The sequence below is a fragment of the Hylobates moloch genome, unplaced genomic scaffold (genome assembly GCF_009828535.3).
Source record: "Hylobates moloch isolate HMO894 unplaced genomic scaffold, HMol_V3 SCAFFOLD_6, whole genome shotgun sequence".
Classification (NCBI taxonomy): Eukaryota; Metazoa; Chordata; class Mammalia; order Primates; family Hylobatidae; genus Hylobates; species Hylobates moloch.
This window is the reverse complement of record NW_026652281.1, coordinates 57,504,832-57,525,228: the sequence shown is the minus strand read 5'-3', so window position 1 is coordinate 57,525,228 and position 20,397 is coordinate 57,504,832. Positions and strand designations below refer to the sequence as shown.

Here is a 20,397-nt window from a genome sequence, read left to right as displayed (position 1 = left end):
TAGTAGTGTTAATGGTGCTTTTTTTTAAAAAAAACTGAATAATTTAAGAATATATAATGTAATTTATATGTATAAGTCACCTGACTTAAAACATGTAACATTTTCCAAAGATTCCAGAAGAAATGGAAGAATTTACCGTTATCCTACTGAATGCCACTGGAGGAGCTAAAGTGGGAAATAGAACAACTGCGACTCTGAGGGTTAGAAGAAATGATGATCCCATTTATTTTGCAGGTGGTATTGCTATCTTATTTGAATGAGTTTACGTATTTCTTAAACAGTATATATAAATGTATATATGCACATGCATATATACATTTATATACATATATATTTAGCAATTTTTTTCATTGAACATTTTCAATAAAGCACAATTGATGCTTGTTTAAAGATTTTGTAATTCATTCGAGGATTGTTATTTAATTGTTCGAAGTTTTAACTAATACTTCAAAAATTTTTTGAAGCAAAAAGAAAATAAGTACTTTTTTGTTATCGTCTCCGTTTCAAATTTCTAGGTATTTTTTGTTTCTTTTGTGCAGAAAAGAACACTTCTCCACGTGATTTCTTCAAATACACAGTCTAGCTGGTTCAGGGCTAGATTATGTATTAGAAGGACTTGAGTATTGTGCCTAATGGATGGCCATATACTATAATAACTAATTTTAAGGGAAATATTAATTAAAATTTCTTGGTTTTGCCACTTTAATGCTTTCTTTAGAACTGTCTTTGGCCACCTGAGGCATCTTTCGGTTTTGTTTATGAAATGGTTGATGTGTAACTCTTTCTTGAATCCTTGTTGTCAGCTATATATGGGTTAATTTACCTAATGCAGGAATTGCAGGAATCTTGTAAGCCTTTGGCATTTTATTGACTTGTATTCTTTCTTTCTTCTTTTTTTTTTTTTTTAAATTTGAGATGGAGTATTGCCCTGTCACCAGGCTGGAGTGCAGCAGCGTGATCTCGGCTCACTGCACCCTCTGCCTTCTGGGTTCAAGTGATTCTCCTGCCTCAGCCTCCTGAGTAGCTGGGACTGCAGGCGCACACCACCACGCCCAGCTAATTTTTGTATTTTTAGTAGAGACGGGTTTTCACCATGTTGGCCAGGATGGTCTTGATCTCTTGACCTCGTGATCTGTCCGCCTTGGCCTCCCAAAGTCTGGGATTACAGGCGTGAGCCACTGCGCCCAGCCTGATTTGTATTCTTAACCTTCAGTTAGTGTGTACTTAATGAATTAGCCTTATGTTCAACCTTCTGGTAACTGCTGTGACAAATATAAAACATAAGATCTCTGGGCCTGTTCTCAAGGAAGTTACATCCTCAATTTGGAAATGAGGTTTATGAAATAGTAGGCAGAGGATTTGAATAGCATGCAATTTGCTGACAAATTCGATGTTGAAGATAATGGATTTTGTAGGATTAAGGCAAGAGGATGGCCATTGACTTGAAATAATCAGAGGGTAGTCATGTCAGAGTTGGGAACAGAGCTAATTATTTTGGCAAAGACACAGCAGAAGGCTTCTGTCTTGGACGGCAGGGAGAAGCACAATGTGATCTGAAAATATGTGATGGAATCAGAAAAGCTCATGTGTTCTTTCTTTGTGGATATTTCAGAACCTCGTGTAGTGAGGGTTCAGGAAGGTGAGACTGCCAACTTTACAGTTCTCAGAAATGGATCTGTTGATGTGACTTGCATGGTCCAGTATGCTACCAAGGATGGGAAGGCTACTGCAAGAGAGAGAGATTTCATTCCTGTTGAAAAAGAAACCCTGATTTTTGAGGTTGGAAGTAGAGAGCAGAGCATATCCATATTTGTTAATGAAGATGGTGTCCCAGAAACAGATGAGCCCTTTTATATAATCCTCTTTAATTCAACAGGTAAGTAAATTATACTTTTTTTTATGGCGGATCTGCCTCAGTGCTTTAATAAGATGAAATTAAGCACTACAGTCCAATAATGAGGACAAGTAGGGCCTAACTACATTTGTACTGTTCAAGAGTAAAATTATTTCATTGCTTTCTTGAGAAATGGGGTGAAGAATATATGTGTTGAACCTTTATGTACTTGGTATACTTTATGACATCCTTTTTAACCTTTTCTTTACAATGTGGCACAAATAGAAAATTCTGATGTGTAAGTAAGTGAATTCTTACAGCTAAAAGTAACAGGACTTGGGAATACGGCTTCCCTAGGTATTGCTTAGTCACCCAGCGACTTAAGGGATAGGTATCCTGTAGCATTTTCCTTGGAGCAGGGTGCTGGCACACTTGGTTGGGAAGCTTAATTCTGTAGGCAGCTAACCTCAACTGTTTGATAATTCTCTGGAGCCATGGCCAAAATGAATGACAATCTGTAAGGGAAAAAGATGTGTTCGTCCTTCTTCTCCATACTATAAATGAAACAGGATGTTTTAACCCCACTCTTTGGGATTTGAGAATGTTTTGGCTCTACCTTCTGTAAATTGGAAAGGCCTATGGCTTCTCTTGATATTTATTTTATTCTTTTAACAGTACAAGGAGTTTGTTTTTTTCCTTGAACCTTTTGAGAGTAAGCTAAAGACATGATGTCCTGTCACCCTAAATACATTAGTGTATTTTCTCCCATAGAGATGCCCTCATGAGCTCTAACGTTTGCATCGGGTCGCCATGATGCCCTGCCACCCCCAGTGGAATGCCAACATTGTGTTCCACCTTGTGCCTTTTGGACTGAAAGACTGAGGAAGAGAAAGAGATCTCTTAATTATTGTTTTAGCTGTGTCTTTCATTCTCCCTATCTCTTTGACTTTCTTCATTGCTGTCTCTCTTTCTATTCCCCTTCCTCTTTTTCTCCTTTTGTCTTTCTCTGCCTCTCATTTTTCACATAGCTTAACAAAGAAGTTAAAACTAAAAACTATTATCCTGTGAGGAAAATTTGAATTTGTAGAATAAACCCACAAGGGCAATTTCACAATTGCAAAAAACATCTTCAGATCTTACATAGACTAAAAACATTTGGTGAATCCATTCATTGTTCTAAAATTTAAATGAAAGGAGTTGCTACAGATAAAAATAATTTTAGTGAAGTAAACGTGGAAAACAAAGTTTTACTTTGAAATACAGAAAAGCGATGAAGGAATGATAGTATTATTATTATTATTACTTTTTATGGAGTCTCACTCTATCACCAGGCTGGAGGGCAGTGGTGCAATCTTGGCTCACTGCAACCTCCGCCTCCCAGGTTCAAGTGATTCTCCTGCCTCAGCCTCCTGAGTAGCTGGGACTACAGGTGCGCACCACCATGCCCAGCTAATTTTTTTATTTTTAGTAGAGACGGGTTTTCACCATGTTAGCCAGGATGGTCTTGATCTCTTGACCTTGTGATCCACCGGCCTCAGCTTCCCAAAGTGCTGGGATTACAGGCCTGAAAAATATTATCTTAATAGAATTTATTTACTCTAGAAATAAGTTCTTGATGACTTTATTAACTTAGTGTGATTCTGGTAAACATTTTTGTCTCAAAAATATCACTGTGGTTAAACTGTCATTAGGAAAAAAACGCCAATATGGTTAAATAGTGAATGAATCAAAACATCCTGAACCTTTTGTAAGGAGTAGGGGAATTGACATTTTTTTTTTTTCTTTTTTGAGATGAAGGCCGCTCTGTTGCCCAGGCTGGAGTGCAGTGGTGTGATCTTAGCTCACTGCAACCTCTGCCTCCTAGGTTCAAGCGATTCTCCTGCCTCAGCCTCTTGAGTAGCTGGCACTACAGGCTGGCACCACCGCACCCAGCTAATGTTTGTATTTTTAGTAGAGACGGGGTTTCGTTGTGTTGGCCAGGCTGGTCTAGAACTCCTGACCTCAAGCAGTTCGCCCGCCTGGGCCCCCCAGGGTGCTGGGATTACAAGCGTGAGCCACTGTGCCTGGCCAGAAATTGACGAAAAGAGGTTTAGTTAGTTTATTTTGTGAAATATGTCATTGGGAAAATATATTTATTAACATTTGATTTTGAGAGAAAGAGAGAGAGAGAGGGAGAACTCAAGGTGTGATTGGATTACTGGCCTGAGGTATGTGTGCTGCCTCATACTGCTGCTGCAATTGTCTTTAATATTTTTCCAGAAATGATGACATTTGAGAATTCAATTACTTTAGTTAAGAAGGCTCAGATGACAAAAATCTCTAGAGCTTGTGATTTTTTAATACATCCTTTCTTAGCTCTTTCCTCCTTTTCAGTGTCAAAACATCAAGGACTTGTGGGACACATGATGGGACGCTGTAGAGGCAGCATCTCTGTCGTGACCTAGTGCTGGCAGTGGCTGTTTATCCTGATACTAATCATTTAGAGCATATGCTCTGATATTGGATCAAAGGATATGGCCATCCTTCAAGCCCTTGTTAAATATTGCTAGTTCATCTTGCAGAGAAACAGAATGAATTTTCAGCACCACTGGGACATGTTTCAGTACAAATGCACATGATAATAGAACCCTGCCAAAATTAGGTTTTATTATTTTTATTTATTTTTGTTAGATTTTATTATATGCTCTTTATTGTCAGCATTTTCTACACAATGATTTGCTATTTTTATGTCTTTTTTCCGTTGAATTATCAAGTGAAGTTGAGTACAGTTGTATATTTGTATAATTTTTATTGATGACCTGGTTTGCTATATATAATTTGTTCCTATAATTTTAGCTGTAGGTGTTGTATACATCTATTTTTGAAAGTGTTAGTTGCATCAGTTCAGCAATAAATAAAGTCTGTGCACCAGTTACTGAGCATCTATTTTTCTAAGGCATGTAATTGAATAAGAATCATTTGTCCAAGAAGCTTATAGTAAAATTATGTGTATGTCTGTATGTGTATGTGCGTGTGTGTGTCCCAATATAATATGATCATTGTTATGATAGATTGACAAAGAGCAAAGTGCCATGGGAGCACACTGGAGAGGCACTTAGCTTAACCTGGGGATTCAAGGAAGAATTCCTGGAAGAGTTGTTGCTTGAGCTGGGTTCTCAGGAATGATAAGTTAGGTGAGTGAAGATGGGAAGGACTTTTGCTCCCCTGTGCAACAGCTGGAGTAAAGATGAAGAGATAGGCACCTCAGGGAAGTGATGAGAAGAGACCTAATGTGTAGGCAGTAACAGTGCCAATATACTGTGCAAAGAACTGGAGTAGAAAGGAATCAAGCCCAAACCATGGAGATTGCTTTGTTCTATGTACAACCAGATCAAACTTTGCTGCCTGAAGGCAGAGATACAAAGGGAAACGCTCAAGCCAGTGATTCCAGTGAACACAGACAGTAGTATTTTTATGTTATCAGGTAATCCTTTATTACTTTTATGAAATAAAAGAATCCACCTAAGAAATTTGAAAATAGAAGAAATTTGAAAATAGAAGAAATTATGTTTTTAATTTCTAATTAAGCTATTGAAGGTATATTCCTTTTGTGAAGAAAAGTGTTTTTCAATAAAATAGTTCATTTGTAACTAAAAAAATGGGAACTATTTTATCTTGAAATTATGTAGGCATCTCTCTCTCTCTCTTTGTATGTTTGTACATATGTGTGTATACATAAACATCTTTGGAAATATGGAGCAGTATTTTGCATTTATTGTATGACCTTCAGTGAGGAAATTCTTGCTGAAATTTTCAACTTAATTGTAAACTTTCTTAATTTAAAAATATAAATTTCACAGCAAGTTAGCTACTTCTTTGTTATTTTGTCTTTTCCACTTTTAATTTAGGTGATACAGTAATATATCAATATGGAGTAGCTACAGTAATAATTGAAGCTAATGATGACCCAAACGGCATTTTTTCTCTGGAGCCCATAGACAAAGCAGTGGAAGAAGGAAAGACTAATACATTTTGGTAAGCATATGTAGATAAGGTAAGTTTAAAATTGGATGAAATAAAACCATTAAGTGTGTGAAATTCTGAAATATTCCTTCAAAATTTAAAAATTGGTCAAGAATTGAGTAATTTCAAAGTTGGCAATCTGAATGAGTAGTAAACTTTGTTTATGCTGTTGCCACTTATCTTCAAAAAAAAAAAAACTTTTAGCTAATAAGCAGAAATTATTCTCCCCACCCTCCTCATTCAAACTTCAATCCTTTGTGAGACTGAGAAACTTGAATTATTCAAGATCTTCAGGAACTCTTCTCTCAGATGATATGTGACTACCCCCACCCTGTATTTTGCTTTTGGAAAACTTTTTCCAGCTGTCATTTAGTATTTTTTGATGGAGCTTAGAATTTATCTTTCAGTTTGGATTTTGAAGACAAGACTTTTATGACTGTTTCTCTTTATTAAAGTTCTACCTCATTCTTCTCTTCCCATGAAATTCTTCATAGTTTGCCTCGTAGAACCAGCTGGTTTGTTTCTTTAAAGATGATAGTAAAAATATGTTTCCTTAATAACACAGGAAGCTCTCATTAGAGTAAGATTCACTACTTATAAATTTTCTTTAATTTATTTTGTAGGATTTTGAGGCACCGAGGATACTTTGGTAGTGTTTCTGTATCTTGGCAGCTCTTTCAGAATGATTCTGCTTTGCAGCCTGGGCAGGAGTTCTATGAAACTTCAGGAACTGTTAACTTCATGGATGGAGAAGAAGCAAAACCCATCATTCTCCATGCTTTTCCAGATAAAATTCCTGAATTCAATGAATTTTATTTTCTAAAACTTGTAAACATTTCAGGTACTGTGTTTTTCCATGTCTTATTTTATTTCCATGTCTTATTTATACTAAATTTTATATTTTATACTTAGATAATTAGAGCCATATACAAAATACAATTGGTGAAGTATTTGTGTCGTGACTACCTGATTTAAATGTTAAAATACCCTTCTTGATTCAAGTGTTATTCTTAACATTCACTTTTTTGATATCTTAGTTTGGTTCAGTTTTAGGGATGGAGGCCTACATCCATCCTCAAACTTGCACATAGACTTTCTCCACACCAAGTACAGTGTCTCCAACAAGACATTAGTGGAAGGTAGGAGGTAAGGATTCATGGTAGCTTAAAGCTTGGTCTTTGTGTCATAATTTAAGCAATCAATTTTCACATCACTTTTGGTTTTAAAAAGCACAGAATTAAACCTTTCTAATTCATATACTCTTTTTAGGCTTGACTGATTATCAATAAAATTATGCTAAACCAATATTATTTCATATCCTGCCCCTAAAATGTGGTGAAACCAACTACTGTTCATTGATAATAAGTAAATTATTTAACCAGAAGTTTGTCTGCTAAACAAATTCTTTTTTCTTCACATTATACTAGAAAGTACCTGAAATTCTAGTTTCTCACTCATAAATTTTCTTGTTACAGGTGGATCCCCAGGTCCTGGGGGCCATCTAGCAGAAACCAACCTCCAGGTGACAGTAATGATTCCATTCAATGATGATCCCTTTGGAGTTTTCATCTTGGATCCAGAGTGTTTAGAGAGAGAAGTGGCAGAGGATGTCCTGTCTGAAGATGATATGTCTTATATTACCAACTTTACCATTTTGAGGCAGCAGGGTGTATTTGGTGATGTACGACTGGGCTGGGAAATACTGTCCAGTGAGTTCCCTGCTGGTTTGCCACCAATGATAGATTTTTTACTGGTTGGAATTTTCCCCACCACTGTGCATTTACAACAGCACATGCGGCGTCACCATAGTGGAACGGATGCTTTGTACTTCACCGGACTAGAGGGTGCATTTGGGACTGTTAATCCAAAATACCATCCCTCCAGGAATAATACAGTTGCCAACTTTACATTCTCAGCTTGGGTAATGCCCAATGCCAATACGAATGGATTCATTATAGCGAAGGATGACGGTAATGGAAGCATCTACTACGGGGTAAAAATACAAACAAACGAATCCCATGTGACACTTTCCCTTCATTATAAAACCTTGGGTTCCAATGCTACATACATTGCCAAGACAACAGTCATGAAATATTTAGAAGAAAGTGTTTGGCTTCATCTACTAATTATCCTGGAGGATGGTATAATCGAATTCTACCTGGATGGAAATGCAATGCCCTGGGGAATCAAGAGTCTGAAAGGAGAAGCCATTACTGACGGTGAGGGTCATCATCACAACTAGGACACTGAAATTTGCAGTTTCTAAAATTTTTCATTAAAATTTAGATTTTTAAAAAAATACTAACATGTATTTGAAAACTCTACTTATGCATTGGTTTAATTTCTTTAATCAAAACTATGTGCCTACCAAGATAATGAGAAATTCTATCCTGAGTGTTACAGAAATGAATCAGAGAGCTTTGCCCTTGAAGAACCTGGAATAGACACTAGCAGAGAGATGTGTGATATATCACGATGATACCTTGTAGGAAGACAGAAAAAAAATATGAAAGAGGAATGTTTGTCCTTCTGTGGGTAGTAGGAGAGATGGGGAGTGATATTCCTGCAGAGGAATGAACAAAGGAATAGAAATGTGAAACAGCGTGTTGTACCTGGGGAACTGCTGCTAGTTCAGTACTGCTGGAGGTAGAGGGTGGTGGGCGTGAGGTTGAAAAGAAAGCAGGAGAGAAGAATCACAGTGAAAAGTGATTATAGGGTTTATACTATCAGCAGGTAACTTGGTGAATTCTATGGAGTGCTTTGAAGAGATATTATTTGTTGTCTTTCAACTAGATCATATGCTGATTCCTCAAGAAGCACATTTGTGTGTGTGTGCGCACAAATACTGGTTATATGCATTATAGTCACCATTCCCTCTTAGCCCCTCCATCTTATGATTTTATTCTTTTTTATATTTAGTGAAAGATAGAGTAGAGCTTATGGCTATAGCTTAATAGAGTATTTTCCTCTGAACCTCTTACATTAGTTATTTGGTTGTATTTTTTTTTCCCAGAGGGGTAAAAAAGATAGGCAAAGGAAAATGCACGTATCTACCAATTTCAATCCCATGGATTTTGCTTACAAGCACTTTGTGGTATTATCCACAAAGTGTGAATACCTACAAGTATCTGTTAGCCTTGATTCTTTTGGTGATGGTAGTGGTGGTGGAATGAGAATGGAAACGACTCGGGGAAGTGGGAGCTGGTGTTTTTTCCTCTGGCTTACTGCAAAGGAACTTGTTATTTTTGTGATTTGTAACTTGGAAAGATAATTTTTAAACTACATATAAAGTTATTGAACTGTAGTGCCCTTTATATTATACAAATATAAAAGTATGCATATTGTAAGTGTACAGATAAGTGAAATTTTTAAAACTTAAATTCATCAGTTTCAGCACTCATGTGATCAGCCCCCAGACCAAGAAACAGAGCATTCCAGAAGCCCCCTTTGACTCTTCTCCAGTTGCTAACTCACCACGCTGCCTACTGACTATTGGCATTTTTAAGAGCTTAAGATTCACTTTTCCTATTTTTAAATTTATATGAATAGAACTGAACAATATGTACACTTGAGTGTCCAGCTTCTTTTGCTCAGTATTGTTTGTGAAGTTCATCCATATTTTTGCTTGTTGTAGATATTTCATGCTCATTACCGTGTAGAATTATCTTATGTAACTGTAACACAATTTATTTATTAGTGCTACTTTTAATTTCTGTTTTGGTTGTTTTCAGTTCTGCCTATTACATATAGTACTTCTATGGATACTCTTATGCATGTTTTTTGATGAACATATGCCTGCCATATGCATTTCTGTAGAGCACATTCCTGGGGATGGAATTGCTGAATGACAGTGTGTGCAAATATTCGGTTTTAGTAGATAATGCCTATCCGTTTTCCAAAACAGTTGGACCTAATTATACTCTCACCTCTAGTGTATGAGAGTTCCACTTCATTAATGCTTAGCTTCTTCCATCTTTACTTTTGGTTTGTAGTGGTATCTCACAGTATCATAAAAGGTGTATTTTTAAAAAAATTATCCTGTGTTCAATATAGAAAAATTGTAAAGTGCACATATACAACAAAAATAGAAATCATTTACAGTAAAAATCATTTACAATCATTAGAAGAATCACTTACAGTCATTCAGAGATAGCCACTATAAACATTAAGCATACTGTTAACATGTTCGTGTACACACACTGTATACATATTTCACAATTTTTCTTCTTTATTGTCAAAATGATACATGTATATTGCATGAAATTTGAAAAGTATAGAATAGTATTAAGATGCAGAGTGAAAGTTACCACATTCCCTCCATGAACCACTGTAACATATTGGCATTTTTATAACTTTTATTTTGAATGATTTAGCATTCTAACTTAAGTAGTTAACACTACAAGTAGAGAAATAATGATCACGTTTGTTCCAGAGAATTAGTCATAGAAGCAAAGTGCTTAGAATACTCAAATTTGTATAGTGTTTTACATTTATAAGGCATTTTCCATACATTACCTAATTTGTACTTCATAATAATTCAACATATTAAATAGAGGTCAGAATCAGTAAAATAAATTCGCTAGCATCACACAGGCAAGTAATAGAGGAACCAAGACATGAAAATAAACCGTTAACTCCTAGGTCAGTATTCCTTTTAATATATCATAGAGACAAAACTAAAGGAGATGTGATCATTTCTATATCCTTGACTCCAGATAGTATCCTAACAGTGAGAACCATGATGTGGTTTTGTGAGAATCAGGGGAACTTATATCATTACAGTTGCCAGATAATTCAATAGGAGAGACAACATCATAGGACTTCCCATTGAATCTGGAGCTCCAGTGAAAAGGTGTTTCTGGTTTGCTGGGCAGGAAGGTGGTCTCTGTATTCGGTATGGGAGCAGTCATGACAGTAACATGCCAGATACGTGTGACTACCCTGAAAGACATCTGGGTGGAGATTTGTGAAACAGCCTCCGTTGAGGTTATTGACAAGAAATATTGCTTGTACTTTTTTTTCCACAATCTCTGCCAATATCTCATCTTGCCTAAAGATCTTACATAAATATCTTAGTTGAGTTATTAGGGTACGAACAAATAAAGAAAGGAGAACTAGTGAAAGCATGAAAAGCGTTGTTATTGAGATATAGTGACACAGTTGGGCTGCATGTTATTATTATTTTAAAAAGTCCCCAAGACTTACGTATAATGTTTCTGAGAAGAAATATTTCTATTTCTACATCTATTCTATTAGTTGTTTGGATAGAGAAATGTATTTGGCCTGTAGAAATACTTTTTATGAATTCTCACAACTTTAACTCAATGAGTGTCTAACATATCAAGCCTTGAGGTTCTTAAATAATAGTATAGTACTGAAGTTTAAAAATTGTGATGAGGCTAGGTGCAGTGGCCCATGCCTGTAATTGCACCTCAAGTGATCCTCCCATCTAAGCACTTTGGGAGGATCGCTTGAGGCCAGGAGTTTGAGACCAGCCTGGGCAACATAGCAAGACCCTGTCTCTAAAAAAAAAAAAAAAAAAAAAAAGCCAGGCATGGCAGTGGACTCCTGTAGTGATGTCCTTGCTATTTGTTAGTCTGAGGTGGTTGGATTGCTTGAACCCCGGAGTTTGAGGCCGCAGTGAGCTATTAACATGCCATTGCACTCTAGCGTGGGTAAAAGAGCAAGATCTTGTCTCTAAAGTAAATAAATAAATAAATAACTTAATTAATTAAAAATTATGATGAAATTGAATAAGTCCATTTTTAAATGTGCAAGAGTAAATTTTAAAATATCATAGAATAAGTTTCTATCCAAATACATACATGCACATACATACATGTATACGTGTGTATGTATGTGTGTGTATGTGTATGTTCAGAAACTTTTTTTTCTAGAAATGTTGACTGATAGAAGTTACTTTCAAGGATATCATCTAATTTGAAGATAGTTACCAATTCTTTTAGTACAAAATATCATAAATCCTAGTGATTATGGATTCCTTTTTAAAAATCATAATAGAAGATAATATCCAATTCATTGTATACTAGTTATGCAAAAGTTTTATTTATCCAAAAATATCTTTCAGTAAAATTGTCTTACTTTCTGAATCACACTTATAATTTAGGACAAGACACTTGAAGGTATTGTAGCATTTAAACTTGTCTCTAATTTCAGGTCCTGGGATACTGAGAATTGGAGCAGGGATAAATGGCAATGACAGATTTACAGGTCTGATGCAGGATGTGAGGTCCTATGAGCGGAAACTGACGCTTGAAGAAATTTATGAACTTCATGCCATGCCCGCAAAAAGTGATTTACACCCCATTTCTGGATATCTGGAGTTCAGACAGGGAGAAACTAACAAATCATTCATTATTTCTGCAAGAAATGACAATGACGAGGAAGGAGAAGAATTATTCATTCTTAAACTAGTTTCTGTATATGGAGGAGCTCGTATTTCAGAAGAAAATACTACTGCAAGATTAACAATACAAAAAAGTGACAATGCAAATGGCTTGTTTGGTTTCACAGGAGCTTGTATACCAGAGGTAAGTAGTGAGCTTGGAAAATTTTGGAGTTAAAAAATTCATTGTAGGTGGATTTGTTTGGGACTCGGCTTTCTTTCATTTGATAAGATTGTTTGAGCATCTACTCCAAGTCCAGAAGTATGCTAGGGCCAGTGATTGCAAATATAAATTACAAAATTCTTACTCTTATGAGTTCACCCTTTGGATCAACTTAATGAGCTGATAGAAGTAATAACAAGTTAGCAAATGAAATTTTAGCAATTCGCCTGAAAGTTAATGCTCTTCAAAGAACGTGTGTCTATACGCTACCTATTTATTTTTGGCTATGGTTTTGGATGTCATTAAAGTGAATGAAATAATATATATTGAAGGCTTGTATGAATAATTGTATTTGCAACTTTATTAAAATATGATTTTTTGAGGTTTTATTTTTGTACATGTGAAACATACTTGAGTAGTTAGTTTAACTTTCTTCCATGTTGGGTGTAAATACCTTTCTTATCAACCTTCTTGGCCAGCTTAATTCATTAGGCTGTCTTACTGTCCTTATCAGTTCTTTCCATGTTTTCGAAGATTCGTAATCATCTTGGTTTTCTGTTCAGTAATGTGAGAACTCATGAAACTACTTCCCAGGTGTTCTGTGTGACAGCAACAGCTTGGTGACCATGAAAGGATGCCAAGGAACAAGAGTCTTTCCTTTTTGCGAGTTGATTCTAGTTGGTTTAGAAGGATGTATAAATAAATTGAAATGATTTTTTAAAAATGGATGAGTAGAGTTTGAAAAAAAATCTAGGTTATAGGCTCATTCTAGCTTAAACTTGGATGCCTGCCTCTATGGAGTGTCTTTCTTGCCACTTTAGCCCTTTGGTTTGCTGACAGTCATAAGAGATCTTCAAATAGTATGGTCCTTTTTTTACATCAGAAATAGCATATCCTAGACTAGCAATAACAAATGTCATACAAATCTACAACTTGAAAAAGAAAGATGTTTACATATAGTGGATAATACCTTTAAATAGGTATTCAGCTATCAAAGAACTTTTACATATTACATTTTATGCACCTTTCTGATAACCCATAATATAGGTGCATTAACCAGTGTGATAGTGATATTAACCAGTGTGATTATCTTGTATAATATGTGTCAACATTTTGAAGATCTGTATAACTCAGTAACTAGTATTTTTCAAGTAATCAATGCATGTTTTTGCAAATCATGCCTGGGTAAAAGACTGTTCTGAAGTACAAGGTAGACCAGTGGATTTTAAAGTACTAGAGTATGTTTCCAGGTTGCAACTAAATGCTAAGAAACTGCCACTTGTCAAATTTTGGATTTTGGTATAATATCAAGGAAAAATACCCATAATTATCTGAAAAGACTAGTAAAATCCTCTTCCTTTTTCTGTTACACACATGTATATATAAGGCTGGATTTTCTTTATACACTTTAACCAAAGTAAAAGGTAGAAACAGGCTGGGCGCAGTGGCTCACACGTGTAATCCCGGCACTTCGGGATGCTGAGGCAGGCGGATCTCGAGGTGAGGAAATCGAGACCATCCTGGCTAACATGGTGAAACCCCGTCTCTACTAAAAATACAACAAATTAGCCGGGTGTGGTGGTGGGCACCTGTAGTCCCAGCTACTCGTGAAGCTGAGGCAGGAGAATGGTGTAAACCTGGGAGGCGGAGCTTGCAGTGAGCCGAGATGGTGCCACTGCACTCCCGCGTGGGCGACACAGCGAGACTCTATCTCAGAGGAAAAAAAAAAAGCAAAAGATAGAAATGGACAAATTGATTGCAAGAGGAGCTAGGAGAATCCAGCTGTCTTCTATTAAGCCAGACATTAAGGAAACTTTTAAAAATATAAAACAATGCCCCCTTATCACTAATTTATTTTTGAGAACTGTAGTTATTTCTCATAAGATATGTTGTTTATGTTAGCATGTAATGGGTTTATTATTGCTGTCTTAAAATGAGTTATCAATCAATATTTAAATTTTTAATTTTTCATTTGTAATATGGAAAATATCAGCAGATTTTGATGATATCAACAAAACACTCTCTGGGGTTCTCAATAGTTTTGATGTGTACAGGGGTCCTGAAACTAAAACATTTGAGAACTGCAAGTTTAGTCTGTGCTTGTAATTATCTTCCGAGTTTAAATTTTATGATCACTTGCTTCATTTTTAGAAATAAAGACTACAGCCACTTCCATAGATTCTTCTCCAATATGTTGTTGCAATGACATTGACAATTTAACTTTAAAAAAATTCCCTCAAAATTTCTGAAATGCAAGAGACCCTATAAAGACTCTGGGCTGGGCACGGTGGCTCACGCCTATAATTCCAGCACTTTGGGAGGCTGAGGTGGGAGGATCTCTTGAGCCTAGGAGTTTGAGAACGGCCTAGGCAATATAGTGAGACCCCCGTGTCTATTTTAAATTGAAATAAAAATTAAAAAAATTTAAAATAGACCTTCTGAGTTATGCTTTTACCTTTTTCATAGATTAATATGACATAAAGTAATATTAAGGTTAAAATGATAGCATAATGACATCTTAAACAGATAATGAAAATATGTAGACTCTGACATAGCCTGCTATTTGGCACATTGAAAGAGAAGGTAATTATTCTGTGATTTGTTTTCTATCAACCAGGTACACTAGGTCCTGGCAAAGAGCAGGTGCTTAATAAACTATAATTGAAAGAATGAATAAAACCTGTGAAGCAGTTTAGGGTCCTGGTGAGGCATGCCAGATAGTGCTTTGGATTCCAAGTGGGGTCTGTATTGAACAGAAGATGGATTTTGTTAGATCTATAGCCTAGTAACCACATTCTCATGTTTCTTCCCCTTATTTTGTTATTCTGTGTACTTCCTATGTTATTTTCTCTCTACCGTATTTTAGCACTGTTTTTAAGTGTCCTGCCAAATTGTGTACCACATAATTATAAATTAATGAAGTTGCTTTCATAGTGATTCATAGAACTTGCTAGTCTTATTATTTTATTTTTTATAACTAATACTTGCATTATATTTTATATTTATAAACTGTGGCTTAAGAATCAATTAAAGACAATTTTGGAAGATCTTCGTGAAAATAAGAATATCATTTCAACTTGGACTATATTTGTTTTCAAGTGCCTACCATATGCTATGTGAATAGATTCCTTTGGATATAAGTGATATTGGTATAATCCGATATCACCAATCATCACCCATGCATGAAACAAAATTAAAAATTAATTGGATTTGTAGTTTTAATTTTCTATTGCAATAGAGAAGGCCAATTCATGGTTCAGAATACTGCATTATTTTTTCTAAGAAAATAGGTTTCAAAAACTCGTCTTACTATTTCTGTTTATTATTACTGTTCTGATTATCTGAATACTTGGCAAATTCCTGACTTAAAAGAGGAGACAGTAGTGAGTATTATTGTTTCTAGTGAGAAACTGTTTGGGGATGGTTTGATGATTATTATGGATGTTAGGCCCCTTCATATACTGGCCTAAATGTTTGTTTGTATCATAATTCTAAACTCAATTAGATGAATATTTTAATATTAGAAAAAAGGTTTAGATATTTATTTTCTATGTCTTATGCGTTTCTGTATTAATAATTACATACCAGAGTCCAGTATTTCTGAAAGTGTTGCCCTTGCATGACCTTGTCAGAAATATCTAATGCTTATTACTGGACATTATTCCTCACTCAGGACCCCATTTCTGGATCACAATCTCTGGCTGGTGGAGAGGGGAAGTTTAAGCTGAATTAGAAAACTTTTTAAAAGAAAGTTTTCATATATAGAGTATACACAAAAATAGAGAAGATAAAGGAATGAGTCACAGTGTACTAGCTTCAATAATTATCAGCCTTTTGGCAATATTGTTTAATCATTTTTGGTTAAAGTACTTTTTTTTTTTTTTTTTTTTTGAGACGGAGTCATGCTCTGTCGCCCACCCAGGCTGGAGTGCAGTGACACGATCATGGCTCACTGCAAGCTCCACCTCCCAGGTTCATGCCATTCTCCTGCCTCAGCCTCCCGAGTAGCTGGGACTACAGGCGCCCACCACCACTCCTGGCTAATTTTTTGTATTTTTAGTAGAGACGAGGTTTCACTGTGTTAGCCAGGATGGTCTTGATCTCCTGACCTCATGATCCGCCTGCCTCAGCCTCCCAAAGTGCTGGGATTACAGGCGTAAGCCACCATGCCTAGCCGGTTAAAGTACTTTTTAAAGCAAACCTCAGGCATTATGTTATTTCTCTGTAAATTCAGAAGTATTAAAGGTGGATTTGCACTGAGAATCCTGGTAGTTTTTTTTAATGGACTCTTGACATTCTAAAGCTCCTTTATAACTTAAAAAGTTTACTTTATTGAACAAAATATTCATTAAATTTTCTATAAAATGTTGATATATAGCATATAACTGTACATTCTTTTTTTTTCTGAAATTGAGGCTTCTACTTTATTTATTTTTTTTGTTTAGTATTTTATTTCTATCTTTTTTTTTATTATACTTTAGGTTTTAGGGTACATGTGCACAATGTGCAGGTTTGTTACATATGTATCCATGTGCCATGTTGATTTCCTGCACCCATTAACTCGTCATTTAGCATTAGGTATATCTCCTAATGCTGTCCCTCCCCCCTCCCCCAACCCCACAACAGTCCCCGGAGTGTGATGTTCCCCTTCCTGTGTCCATGAGTTCTCATTGTTCAGTTCCCACCTATGAGTGAGAACATGCGGTGTTTGGTTTTTTGTCCTTGCGATAGTTTACTGAGAATGATGTTTTCCAGTTTCATCCATGTCCCTACAAAGGACATGAACTCATCATTTTTTATGGCTGCATAGTATTCCATGGTGTATATGTGCCACATTTTCTTAATCCAGTCTATTGTTGTTGGACATTTGGGTTGGTTCCAAGTCTTTGCTATTGTGAATAGTGCCGCAATAAACATACGTGTGCATGTGTCTTTATAGCAGCATGATTTATAGTCCTTTGGGTATATACCCAGTAATGGGATGGCTGGGTCAAATGGTATTTCTAGTTCTAGATCCCTGAGGAATCGCCACACTGACTTCCACAATGGTTGAACTAGTTTACAGTCCCACCAACAGTGTAAAAGTGTTCCTATTTCTCCACATCCTCTCCAGCACCTGTTGTTTCCTGATTTTTTAATGATGGCCATTCTTTTATTAGATATGAATAGTGATTTTTTTAAACTGAAAATATTCGGGAAGCTATAGGTTTTGATGAAGGTCTTAGTAAATAAAAATATAGTTAGGTAACTTTTCCCTGTGACTTTTGCAAACAAAATCCTCATCTTAGTCCTAAATGCTATGTGGTAATGCTTACTGACTTGATAAAAATTTAAGTTTGTAAAAGAAACCATCATACATTTCTTAGTATCTCTTTGGATCTATTCAACTCATGCCTCTTTCTGAAAAGGGAAAATATTTTCTATTTGTATATTAAGATTAATGGTTTATTAATTTAACTCATGAGATGTTATGATCCCCATTTTCAGAAGACACTGCGAATGCTTGGTAAGTGGTAGAATGAGGAAGCTCAGGACTGCTTGGCCTTAAAGCCATACTCTTTCCACCACACATTTGCTCATGTATCATTCTGCTAGCATGAAAATCCTGATGTAGATCCCTAAGTGGAAATTAAATCTGATGTTGTATTGACACCTGGGTCTCAAGCTGCATCCTCCTCTTCTGTCCAACGTCTTAAGATTGGAGTGCCCCACCTTCAGGACAGTCAGTTCTGCCATGACATGATGGATGGATTCTTAAAAATCATCACACTATGCCAGATGCATAATGAGAAACACAGAACTTATGGAAAAGATGGGGTTAGGAAAACACTGCTCAAGAACTTGGTCGTTGACACGTAAAAAAAATAGAGACCTGATAAAAATGTTGTACATATTAAATATTTAATACTTATAAACAACAATACATATGGCATATTATCTTTAAAATCTTTAAGTTTACTTGTAGAAGTGGGCATCAGAAGGATTGTAGCTTGTGTGTTATTGTGAAATGATAGAATGAGCATTATCTAAAATTGGAGGAAAATTATAACACTAGATGTTGTTAAGTGTGCCTAGTAACACAGGTGTTGAACTGAGTAGCTGTTAGTTGTTTGAGGTATGTGGCTTGTTTCACATGGGTACAATTTTCTGTGTTCACCAAGTTTCTTGTGGATGAAATAGCACTTATAAGCAAATGCAAGTTGAGGCTGTATTCAAATTGTTCCCCAATATATTATCAATTGCATTGGAACAATTTCATGATTTCAAAATAAGGGTTATAGCAGAATTAAATGTACTTGGTCCTCTTCTCCTCTCCATCTACACTCCCCCTGTTGTCACAACTGGTTTTCAAATACCATTCGTATAATTATATATTTATCCACCAATTTTATATGGCTTTAAATATCATTTACATACATATTGATAACTTCCAAATTTATGATGTCAATCTCATCTTTTCTCTAAAATGCCAGACTCATTTCTTTAGTTACAACTTGATGCATTTCTAGGATATTTATTTCATAGACACTTCAAACTAGACATATTTTAAGCCCTTTGATTCTTACCCAAAACCTGTGACTGACTGATACAGGAGGAAAGTCAAGCCTGCTTCACAGATGCCTGGGCTTCATATGTTGCTACTTGCTGTAAGTGGGCTGATGCCTCTCTAGTGCCCTAATCAGAGGTGTTTCTGAAGGTCAGAGGGCAGAGTTGTAAACTGTCCATTTAGCCATTTATCTTTTGTGGATGGAGAAATGGCCTGAAGTATGAAGCTACTACATTCAGCCCTGAGCAGTGCTCATGGTGTAGTTGATTGGTCAGGGGCTTGGAAGAATCAGGACTAGAGACAAAGATGTTTGGGGAGGAGTCATGTGAATAGATTGCCAGGAGTCAACTCGAGTATGAGGGGGTGTTTCCCAAAAGGTTCTCAACAACCGTGAAATCAGAGTGAGGCTCCCTTGCATATCGGCCAGACTCTCCTTTGTCACCACAGTGCCATTAACAGCATGATGGCAGGGATGGAGGTTATGCATAGGTTTGACAGCATGAGCTCCCTCTTACCAAGACTGATGCTGATGTAGCAGCTGGTGGTTGCTGAATGTCCAAACAGCAAGCAGCAGAGACCAAAGCTAAGTACTTCTCAATAAACCATTTACTGGTACATTGATCTCAACCAGACTTTATCACTCCAAAGGAAACAGCAATTCATTCTTATTGGAATTAATACTTTGGCTAATGTATTTACTTTAGCCTCCTAATACATCCTAATACAAGCACCATCATCTGAAGGCATAAGGAATGCCAGCTTTAACCACATGGAGACCTGCATCACACGGCCTCAAAGGGACTAATATGAAGGTGTAGCAATGGGTACGTAGCGATAGGACTGATTCACTGGCCTCACCATATACCACGTCACCTGAAGTAGCTGGCCTCATACAATTGAATGGCCTGTTGAAGACAGGCACGGTGCTGGCTTAAGGACAGCTTCTTAGAAGGTTGAAGTATTGTCCTCCAGGATGCAGTATGTGCATTCAATGGCTGGTATCTGTTTATGTGTCCCCAATAACTAGAATACAGAGGCTCAGGAAGCAGGAGGTAGAAGTTTGACTGACCTCTGTCTCTGCTACTTTTAGTGACCTACTGCCTGAATTTGTTTCCCACTTTAGACTCCACTGGATTAAAAGTTCTGGTTCTGGCAGTGGGGCTGGGGGAAGATTGTGCCTGCTAGGAGACAACTGAGGGCACCCCTGACCTATCACCTGGTTGTTTTGGGCCTCTCATGCCCATGGACCAGCAGGCAAATAAAAGAGTTAGAATGTTGCCCCAGGTGTACTCGATCCTCTTTACCATGAGAACACCCAGGTTGCTGCTGCTCAGTGAAACTCAGAGGATTTGCTGGAACATCTCTTGGTGACTCCACACTCACTGATAACTTTCGACTATTGTCGGTTTGTAGACAAATCCCAAATCTGTCCTCTCCAAAATGTC

General features: G+C 36.5%; 1 protein-coding gene across 1 annotated transcript in view; it reads left to right on the top strand.

Annotated features, from left to right (window-relative positions):
- Window positions 1-20,397, top strand: part of ADGRV1 (adhesion G protein-coupled receptor V1) — a 597,511-nt gene that overhangs the window by 85,416 nt on the left and 491,698 nt on the right. Inside the window, exons 16-21 of the mRNA XM_032156840.2 lie at window positions 111-234; window positions 1,613-1,876; window positions 5,722-5,848; window positions 6,460-6,677; window positions 7,312-8,055; window positions 12,014-12,387. Of these exons, the coding sequence (XP_032012731.1) occupies window positions 111-234; window positions 1,613-1,876; window positions 5,722-5,848; window positions 6,460-6,677; window positions 7,312-8,055; window positions 12,014-12,387 (1,851 nt within the window). The remainder of the gene's footprint in view (window positions 1-110; window positions 235-1,612; window positions 1,877-5,721; window positions 5,849-6,459; window positions 6,678-7,311; window positions 8,056-12,013; window positions 12,388-20,397) is intronic.